General features: G+C 30.7%; 2 protein-coding genes and 2 long non-coding RNA genes across 4 annotated transcripts; 2 read left to right on the forward strand and 2 right to left on the reverse strand.

Moving 5' to 3' along the window:
* The first annotated feature begins 1,088 nt into the window (after window positions 1–1,088).
* LOC136774614 (uncharacterized) lies at window positions 1,089–3,449 on the forward strand. The gene is made up of 3 exons (XR_010822834.1): window positions 1,089–1,903; window positions 1,982–2,295; window positions 2,593–3,449. It is a non-coding gene; the product is annotated as an uncharacterized lncRNA (long non-coding RNA).
* Window positions 3,450–3,500: 51 nt separating this feature from the next.
* LOC136774676 (uncharacterized) lies at window positions 3,501–5,505 on the reverse strand. The gene is made up of 6 exons (XM_066729092.1): window positions 5,408–5,505; window positions 5,143–5,337; window positions 4,719–5,070; window positions 4,308–4,508; window positions 3,867–4,230; window positions 3,501–3,766 (listed from the first exon to the last, which is right to left on the reverse strand). The coding sequence occupies exons 1-6, from the start codon at window positions 5,503–5,505 to the stop codon at window positions 3,501–3,503; spliced, it is 1,476 nt and encodes a 491-aa protein (XP_066585189.1).
* Window positions 5,506–5,759: 254 nt separating this feature from the next.
* LOC136774684 (uncharacterized) lies at window positions 5,760–7,764 on the forward strand. The gene is made up of 6 exons (XM_066729100.1): window positions 5,760–5,857; window positions 5,928–6,122; window positions 6,195–6,546; window positions 6,757–6,957; window positions 7,035–7,398; window positions 7,499–7,764. The coding sequence occupies exons 1-6, from the start codon at window positions 5,760–5,762 to the stop codon at window positions 7,762–7,764; spliced, it is 1,476 nt and encodes a 491-aa protein (XP_066585197.1).
* A 51-nt stretch (window positions 7,765–7,815) lies between these two features.
* On the reverse strand, window positions 7,816–10,176 carry LOC136774562 (uncharacterized). Its single transcript, XR_010822832.1, has 3 exons — window positions 9,362–10,176; window positions 8,970–9,283; window positions 7,816–8,672 (listed from the first exon to the last, which is right to left on the reverse strand). It is a non-coding gene; the product is annotated as an uncharacterized lncRNA (long non-coding RNA).
* Window positions 10,177–10,432: the final 256 nt, after the last annotated feature.

The following is a 10,432-nucleotide window of genomic DNA, read 5'->3' on the forward strand; positions in this document are numbered from 1 at the left end:
TACCTCACTTGGGTTCAGGGAATACTTATATGGGACTAGGGTAACACACTTACGGTCAGGGAGTACTTATAATGGGGCTAGGGTAACTCTCTTTGGGTCAAGGAGTACTTACATTGGACTAGGCTAACTTACTTGGTGTCAGGGAGTAGTTATAAGGGACTAGGGTAACTCACTTGGGGTATGGGAGTACATATAAAGGGGCTATGATAATTCACTTGCGGTCAGAGAGTACATATAAGGGGGCTAGGATAACTCACTTGGGGTCAGGGAGTACTTATAAAGGGGCTATGGTAACTCACTTGGGGTCAGGGAGTACATATAATGGGACTAGGATAACTCACTTGGGGTCAGGGAGTACATTTATGTGACTAAGGTAACACACTTGGGGTCAGGGAGAATTTATAAAGGTGCTACGGTGACTCATTTGGGGTCAGGGAGTACCTCTATGGGACTAGGGTAACTCACTTGTGTTCAGGGAATACATATATGAAACTAGGGTAACACACTTGGGGTCAGGGAGTACTTATAAAGGGGATAGGATAACTCACTTGCGGTCAGAGAGTACATATAAAGGGTGTAGGATAACACACTTGAGGTCAGGGAGTACATATAAAGGAGCTAAGATAACTCACTTGCGGTCAGAGAGTACATATAAAGGGGATAGGGTGACTCACTTGCGGTCAGAGAGTACATATAAAAGGGCTATGGTAACTCACTTGGGGTCAGGGAGTACTTATAAAGGGGCTATAGTAATTCACTTGGGGTCAGGAAGTACTTATTTAGGACTAGGGTACTCACATAGGGACAGGGAGCTCTTAGATGGGACTAGGGTAACTCACTTGCGGTCAGAGAGTACATATAATGGGGATAGAATAACTCACTTGGGGTCAGGGACACTTATAAAGGGGCTAAGGTAACACACTTGGGTTCAGGGAGTACTTATATGAGATTAGGGTGGTAGTGGGTCAAATGTCCTACTTTTCAGTGGGGATAAAATGGCGGCAAGATGGGCTAATTTGCACAGAAAGTATGAAAGTCTATGTTCATTATACAAATGTGGTTGAAAATGTGTGATATTGTGATCACGTGGTTTCTCGGTACATTCAATGCCAAAAACACAAGAGAGAAGTGTCAAACTGTCAAATAGAGGAGAATATATAACATATTTTGAAAAACATAAAGGTTTAAATATTCATTCTGAAGATAATTGTGATTGAAAAATAAGTGATAAGAGGATAATATATTCAGATAAGTAATTTGGTTTCGTAAGATTAAATTAAGTATATTTAAAATGAAGAATTGAAACTCTGTGGTATTTCTAACTAGTTACAGATAAGAAGGAAAACGAACTAGGAAATAAGAAGGAGCAACATTTTATATTTTATTTGAATAAATAAGAGGAAGAGAATATGAAGTACTGAATAGAAGACAAATATCCATTTGAAAGGTGCAGTCATTTAGTCGTTAACCTTACGTTTAACAAAAGGAGTATTTACTTTTTCTAAGATACAAAGAAACGTTATGGCGTAAATATATTGTATTGTAATAAACATTTGATTATTTGGCCTGAATATGACAAAACAAAAGGAAAATCAGATTTCAGGGTAAAGCAAAATTAACACAGGCTTTACAAAAGAGATGTAAAATGTCGAATAATACTCCATCCAGCAAGATTATTGCCTAAGAGATCTTGTACAGCTGCTAGTTCATTATCATTAATCTAAGACAATGCAGTAATTCATCTAAATGCTTCAAAAAATTCTTCTGAATATGCAAACATATAGGTTGGTCATCTCACACATCTTTCAAGACTAAATTTAGCCTTTACAGTAATTTGAACTTGAGAATAAACTGTAGGAGAATCGTAATGAATATCATTGTGCAAACAGTTAAAAAAAAACAGGTATTTAAACATTACTTATATATTATTGCTAAAGTAAATTATGTATGTCAAATTAATCGATGAATTATGTTCTTTCAGATTGAAATAAAAATTAATTAATATAGTAGAAAAAGATGCTAAACTGTAAGAAAAAGAAAGATATTCTACTAATTAACCTTCAATAAAAATGGTATTGCATGATCAGGAAGAAAATATTACGAAGGAAGAAGTTAATATGGAAAAGTATGAAAAAATAAGACCATGGAATGTTGATGCAATCGATCAAGGTTCTTTCCTCATATGTAAATTGCAATCAATATCAAACAGTTAAGCAAAAAGGATGACTTAAATTTTTCAGACGAAGAGAAATAATTAAATATAATATAGTTTATATAAAGGAAATTTTGAAGAAGGTGAGAGAGATTGGATTTTTAAGATATCAATATGAGAGGATGTTTCTATAAGTAAAGATTAAAAACAATCAACTAACAATTTAGGAGTCGAAATTACATTCAGTTTGCAAATGCATTCGTAGGACATCTTATTTTTTATTAAGTTTTTTGAATGTTTAAATAACCGAATAACTCAATTATAATATTGACTGACTGCTTCTTTTAAATATAATCTTCATCTAATTACAATGAGAAAAATCCTCTTGTATATATAGATACCTTAAGAAAATCTGATGACATTAAAACGTTTTCTTGCAGAATCCAATTAGTTTCTGAAAGTACGGCAAGTTATTGAATTATTTACTGCAATCATTTGGAGTTTCATGAAATAATGAATGTAACGAGTGGTTTGAATTTGGCAATGAATGCTCCTTTTTATTTTACATTCTTATTATTTTGTTTCAGGAACATTATATTATGGAACATTCAGTAATGATATATGCTGAATGTAGTATATATTCGAAGATATCAAGATATATATATCAAAGTACAAAGCCAACAAACTATTGACATAATTCCAAAGGATTAATTCATTTTATTACTGTTAGAGAATATGGAAAATAATTCCCTTAGTTTCTAAAGAAGGATAAATTATTCTTGATTACATTGCAGAACAACTTGATTAATTACTCCAATACACTAAATATGGCAAATATTAAACAAATTAATTTTTAATTAAAAATGAAGAAGTAAATAAGAAAGCTCGGTGTCTTAATGACATCGTCTAGGTGATATAAATATCGTATCATTCAAAGGAAGTAAATGCATCGCCTAAGATTATTCAGTTCAGCTGTTAATAACTTATCGCATCATCAAGCTTGCTGGCTCCAAATTAAAAGCTCTTCTTTTAAATTATATTTGCCTGTAATTAATTATACATTTAGAGCGCAAAGCTTTTGCTTAGAGTGCATAATATAATGGTACTTGCCAGAATTTATCAGCAACGTTTAAATTAATACTGATAGGAACGAATTAATTTGTATTGTTTTCTAATTGATATCATGTGATGCTCGCCTTCTTTAATAGATACAAATTCTGCTATGCGTAATGTTAAGGTTTTATCTGTATAAAATGGAAGATGCATTAATTATTTGTTGCAAATACAGGATGTAAAAAATCTCTGGAATCGAGGGAATGGCGGTGGAATTTAATAAAAATATTATCGATTATTTACCCCTATTTATTAAGATTCGTTTTATTTTCTTCAGGAGGTTTTCATTTTTATAAACGGAAGTATATAAAAATTCGTCGACTTTATGCCTCTTTATGTTTCCATTGAATCCTTCTAGTTCCTCCAAAGTTTTCCATCCTCTTCGAAGCCACTTGTCGAAATTACGGTCGCTCCTCTTTTTGTTACTGTTTTTTATGTTTAGATGGTTTCTCATTTGGCTTAATTCCGTGACATTTGTCATTATTAAATCTTTTAATTTTACTGCAAATGTTAAATAAAATGTATTGAAAAACAATTCATTTGATAATATTGTTCGACAGATAAAAAATACATTGAGTTAGAAGGAGGCATAAACACTTACATAAAAATTTGTAGAACGTAGGCCTATGTTTCATTAGATCATTCAATGATCTGTGGTAGCGCTCCTGATTATTGTTCGTTTTGACGTCCATTTGATAAACGCTAAGCGTATGTACGCCTATCTTTTTCAGCCAAAAATTGTTAATGTATACGAAAAGCTTTCGAAATTGTGGAATCGCTAGTAATTCCTTATTGGCATTTAAATTTTCTTTAATTATTGCATATCCTATTTCAATTGAAGATGCAGGCAAAAGAGGCAAATTTTGCATCTTCCGTAAGAGGAAAATTCCTTTGATGCGAATTTCAATTTTTTGAATTTCCAAGGCTCTAAATAATCTTAATTTGTTAGCATATTTTCTAACGTCCTGATATAAGAAACATTTAATTTAAATTTGAATTGTGTGTATGTACGTGTATCATTTAGTATACTATTAAAACTTACATGAACATAGTGGAAGAAACAGCTCTTTAATTTGCAGTTTGAATAAACCACTTTAATGGCATTCCGTAACCCCAACTCAAAGTCTGTCATAAAACTATTAACGTTAAAATCTTTTAAGACAGATTCTTTAAGAAATTTAAAAACTTCTATGTAATGTTGCTCTGTTTTTCTACTCATTAGGACCCATAGGCACGGTAGAAACTGTTGAAAATTCAGAATGCTATATTATTAAAACACAAGTATTAATTATAATATATCTAAAGATTTTAAAAGAGGTGGCCGCCTAACACGTCTAAAGCATAAAAACATATATTGATTTAAAACAAAATTTAAGTCGTTAATTGGAAGAGATATACCAGTAATTTTTATTTACGATCTTTTGAAAACTCATTTCTGTTTTTGTTTACACACCTTATCATCGACTCTGCCCATAATAGTTAACAATTGGTATACATCTGTCAATTTTGGCCTAGAATAATATGTTGCGTCGACGCTGAAGTCCACAGTTTTATTCATCTTTTGTAAGAAGTTTTTGTCATACAGAAACACTTGAAATTCTGCGTTAATTTCTTGTACATGTACCGAAATTATGTGCTTGTCATCATTAATCATAAATTGCATTGCATCTTGCCAAACTTCATTATTGACAATGAGCCTTATGTCTTTCAAGGTTTTAGGATTGTACGGCATTGATTGTATCCTACTTCGTTTTAAAGTACTTCTTATACTTTTTAGAGTGACAATTGCACACGCTTCAATATTCCTACAGACAAATAAGAAGAAGGGAAAAAAATCATTTTTACGCATAGGTACATTAAATCCCCCATACACTTACTCTTTCATTTTATAATTATAAGCTTCTTTCAGGGAAATCGGCGTCTTTTTTACAAAATCCACTAATTCCTCCCTAAACTTTGCTGTTTTTACATATTTACTTTCTTTCGCGTGATTGTGGACTCTTACAGCAGAAAGTTTATTGTTCATTATTTTAGCACTTCCAGAGCAATCTCTTCTTTTACATTTCAGATACCTGCATAAAGGAATTACTCAACTCCTGCAATATTTATGATTTATTTTATCACAAAAATATATTTACTTACGTTATTTCATTTCCTGCTTTATCTATCTTTTTGACATTTTTATAATAGCAAAATCCGTCCTCATACACAATTTTCAAAGTTTTTTTCAAATTACTCATTTTGATAATGAATAAAATACAAATTTATACTTTTCCCTTTTACACGATGAGGCAATGAACCTTCAATTTCTTTTTCGTTTGGCAATTTGTTATCTCATAGCCTACTTATTTTTTTCTTTTCTCGAATAAAACAAAACACAATGTAATAAGTAGGCTATGAGATAACAAATTGCCAAACGAAAAAGAAATTGAAGGTTCATTGCCTCATCGTGTAAAAGGGAAAAGTATAAATTTGTATTTTATTCATTATCAAAATGAGTAATTTGAAAAAAACTTTGAAAATTGTGTATGAGGACGGATTTTGCTATTATAAAAATGTCAAAAAGATAGATAAAGCAGGAAATGAAATAACGTAAGTAAATATATTTTTGTGATAAAATAAATCATAAATATTGCAGGAGTTGAGTAATTCCTTTATGCAGGTATCTGAAATGTAAAAGAAGAGATTGCTCTGGAAGTGCTAAAATAATGAACAATAAACTTTCTGCTGTAAGAGTCCACAATCACGCGAAAGAAAGTAAATATGTAAAAACAGCAAAGTTTAGGGAGGAATTAGTGGATTTTGTAAAAAAGACGCCGATTTCCCTGAAAGAAGCTTATAATTATAAAATGAAAGAGTAAGTGTATGGGGGATTTAATGTACCTATGCGTAAAAATGATTTTTTTCCCTTCTTCTTATTTGTCTGTAGGAATATTGAAGCGTGTGCAATTGTCACTCTAAAAAGTATAAGAAGTACTTTAAAACGAAGTAGGATACAATCAATGCCGTACAATCCTAAAACCTTGAAAGACATAAGGCTCATTGTCAATAATGAAGTTTGGCAAGATGCAATGCAATTTATGATTAATGATGACAAGCACATAATTTCGGTACATGTACAAGAAATTAACGCAGAATTTCAAGTGTTTCTGTATGACAAAAACTTCTTACAAAAGATGAATAAAACTGTGGACTTCAGCGTCGACGCAACATATTATTCTAGGCCAAAATTGACAGATGTATACCAATTGTTAACTATTATGGGCAGAGTCGATGATAAGGTGTGTAAACAAAAACAGAAATGAGTTTTCAAAAGATCGTAAATAAAAATTACTGGTATATCTCTTCCAATTAACGACTTAAATTTTGTTTTAAATCAATATATGTTTTTATGCTTTAGACGTGTTAGGCGGCCACCTCTTTTAAAATCTTTAGATATATTATAATTAATACTTGTGTTTTAATAATATAGCATTCTGAATTTTCAACAGTTTCTACCGTGCCTATGGGTCCTAATGAGTAGAAAAACAGAGCAACATTACATAGAAGTTTTTAAATTTCTTAAAGAATCTGTCTTAAAAGATTTTAACGTTAATAGTTTTATGACAGACTTTGAGTTGGGGTTACGGAATGCCATTAAAGTGGTTTATTCAAACTGCAAATTAAAGAGCTGTTTCTTCCACTATGTTCATGTAAGTTTTAATAGTATACTAAATGATACACGTACATACACACAATTCAAATTTAAATTAAATGTTTCTTATATCAGGACGTTAGAAAATATGCTAACAAATTAAGATTATTTAGAGCCTTGGAAATTCAAAAAATTGAAATTCGCATCAAAGGAATTTTCCTCTTACGGAAGATGCAAAATTTGCCTCTTTTGCCTGCATCTTCAATTGAAATAGGATATGCAATAATTAAAGAAAATTTAAATGCCAATAAGGAATTACTAGCGATTCCACAATTTCGAAAGCTTTTCGTATACATTAACAATTTTTGGCTGAAAAAGATAGGCGTACATACGCTTAGCGTTTATCAAATGGACGTCAAAACGAACAATAATCAGGAGCGCTACCACAGATCATTGAATGATCTAATGAAACATAGGCCTACGTTCTACAAATTTTTATGTAAGTGTTTATGCCTCCTTCTAACTCAATGTATTTTTTATCTGTCGAACAATATTATCAAATGAATTGTTTTTCAATACATTTTATTTAACATTTGCAGTAAAATTAAAAGATTTAATAATGACAAATGTCACGGAATTAAGCCAAATGAGAAACCATCTAAACATAAAAAACAGTAACAAAAAGAGGAGCGACCGTAATTTCGACAAGTGGCTTCGAAGAGGATGGAAAACTTTGGAGGAACTAGAAGGATTCAATGGAAACATAAAGAGGCATAAAGTCGACGAATTTTTATATACTTCCGTTTATAAAAATGAAAACCTCCTGAAGAAAATAAAACGAATCTTAATAAATAGGGGTAAATAATCGATAATATTTTTATTAAATTCCACCGCCATTCCCTCGATTCCAGAGATTTTTTACATCCTGTATTTGCAACAAATAATTAATGCATCTTCCATTTTATACAGATAAAACCTTAACATTACGCATAGCAGAATTTGTATCTATTAAAGAAGGCGAGCATCACATGATATCAATTAGAAAACAATACAAATTAATTCGTTCCTATCAGTATTAATTTAAACGTTGCTGATAAATTCTGGCAAGTACCATTATATTATGCACTCTAAGCAAAAGCTTTGCGCTCTAAATGTATAATTAATTACAGGCAAATATAATTTAAAAGAAGAGCTTTTAATTTGGAGCCAGCAAGCTTGATGATGCGATAAGTTATTAACAGCTGAACTGAATAATCTTAGGCGATGCATTTACTTCCTTTGAATGATACGATATTTATATCACCTAGACGATGTCATTAAGACACCGAGCTTTCTTATTTACTTCTTCATTTTTAATTAAAAATTAATTTGTTTAATATTTGCCATATTTAGTGTATTGGAGTAATTAATCAAGTTGTTCTGCAATGTAATCAAGAATAATTTATCCTTCTTTAGAAACTAAGGGAATTATTTTCCATATTCTCTAACAGTAATAAAATGAATTAATCCTTTGGAATTATGTCAATAGTTTGTTGGCTTTGTACTTTGATATATATATCTTGATATCTTCGAATATATACTACATTCAGCATATATCATTACTGAATGTTCCATAATATAATGTTCCTGAAACAAAATAATAAGAATGTAAAATAAAAAGGAGCATTCATTGCCAAATTCAAACCACTCGTTACATTCATTATTTCATGAAACTCCAAATGATTGCAGTAAATAATTCAATAACTTGCCGTACTTTCAGAAACTAATTGGATTCTGCAAGAAAACGTTTTAATGTCATCAGATTTTCTTAAGGTATCTATATATACAAGAGGATTTTTCTCATTGTAATTAGATGAAGATTATATTTAAAAGAAGCAGTCAGTCAATATTATAATTGAGTTATTCGGTTATTTAAACATTCAAAAAACTTAATAAAAAATAAGATGTCCTACGAATGCATTTGCAAACTGAATGTAATTTCGACTCCTAAATTGTTAGTTGATTGTTTTTAATCTTTACTTATAGAAACATCCTCTCATATTGATATCTTAAAAATCCAATCTCTCTCACCTTCTTCAAAATTTCCTTTATATAAACTATATTATATTTAATTATTTCTCTTCGTCTGAAAAATTTAAGTCATCCTTTTTGCTTAACTGTTTGATATTGATTGCAATTTACATATGAGGAAAGAACCTTGATCGATTGCATCAACATTCCATGGTCTTATTTTTTCATACTTTTCCATATTAACTTCTTCCTTCGTAATATTTTCTTCCTGATCATGCAATACCATTTTTATTGAAGGTTAATTAGTAGAATATCTTTCTTTTTCTTACAGTTTAGCATCTTTTTCTACTATATTAATTAATTTTTATTTCAATCTGAAAGAACATAATTCATCGATTAATTTGACATACATAATTTACTTTAGCAATAATATATAAGTAATGTTTAAATACCTGTTTTTTTTTAACTGTTTGCACAATGATATTCATTACGATTCTCCTACAGTTTATTCTCAAGTTCAAATTACTGTAAAGGCTAAATTTAGTCTTGAAAGATGTGTGAGATGACCAACCTATATGTTTGCATATTCAGAAGAATTTTTTGAAGCATTTAGATGAATTACTGCATTGTCTTAGATTAATGATAATGAACTAGCAGCTGTACAAGATCTCTTAGGCAATAATCTTGCTGGATGGAGTATTATTCGACATTTTACATCTCTTTTGTAAAGCCTGTGTTAATTTTGCTTTACCCTGAAATCTGATTTTCCTTTTGTTTTGTCATATTCAGGCCAAATAATCAAATGTTTATTACAATACAATATATTTACGCCATAACGTTTCTTTGTATCTTAGAAAAAGTAAATACTCCTTTTGTTAAACGTAAGGTTAACGACTAAATGACTGCACCTTTCAAATGGATATTTGTCTTCTATTCAGTACTTCATATTCTCTTCCTCTTATTTATTCAAATAAAATATAAAATGTTGCTCCTTCTTATTTCCTAGTTCGTTTTCCTTCTTATCTGTAACTAGTTAGAAATACCACAGAGTTTCAATTCTTCATTTTAAATATACTTAATTTAATCTTACGAAACCAAATTACTTATCTGAATATATTATCCTCTTATCACTTATTTTTCAATCACAATTATCTTCAGAATGAATATTTAAACCTTTATGTTTTTCAAAATATGTTATATATTCTCCTCTATTTGACAGTTTGACACTTCTCTCTTGTGTTTTTGGCATTGAATGTACCGAGAAACCACGTGATCACAATATCACACATTTTCAACCACATTTGTATAATGAACATAGACTTTCATACTTTCTGTGCAAATTAGCCCATCTTGCCGCCATTTTATCCCCACTGAAAAGTAGGACATTTGACCCACTACCATTAGGGTAACACACTTGGGGCCAGGGAGTACTTATAAAGGGGTTTGAATAACTCACTTCCGGTCAGAGAGTACATATAAAGGGGATGGGATAACTCACTTGGGCCAGGGAGTACTTATAAAGG

This window comes from Prorops nasuta, unplaced genomic scaffold, assembly GCF_024137725.1.
Source record: "Prorops nasuta isolate Cenicafe-Biocafe unplaced genomic scaffold, Cenicafe_Pnas_1.2 PNAS00001, whole genome shotgun sequence".
NCBI lineage: Eukaryota > Metazoa > Arthropoda > Insecta > Hymenoptera > Bethylidae > Prorops > Prorops nasuta.

Bases quoted from the DNA above. Each gene is read 5' to 3' on its own strand.
- LOC136774676 (XM_066729092.1), bottom strand. From the start codon at position 5,505: ATGAGTAATTTGAAAAAAACTTTGAAAATTGTGTATGAGGACGGATTT. The intron at 5,338-5,407 runs GTAAGTAAATAT...TCCTTTATGCAG, and splicing joins AAAGCAGGAAATGAAATAAC to GTATCTGAAATGTAAAAGAA. The intron at 5,071-5,142 runs GTAAGTGTATGG...ATTTGTCTGTAG, and splicing joins TATAATTATAAAATGAAAGA to GAATATTGAAGCGTGTGCAA.
- LOC136774684 (XM_066729100.1), top strand. From the start codon at position 5,760: ATGAGTAATTTGAAAAAAACTTTGAAAATTGTGTATGAGGACGGATTT. The intron at 5,858-5,927 runs GTAAGTAAATAT...TCCTTTATGCAG, and splicing joins AAAGCAGGAAATGAAATAAC to GTATCTGAAATGTAAAAGAA. The intron at 6,123-6,194 runs GTAAGTGTATGG...ATTTGTCTGTAG, and splicing joins TATAATTATAAAATGAAAGA to GAATATTGAAGCGTGTGCAA.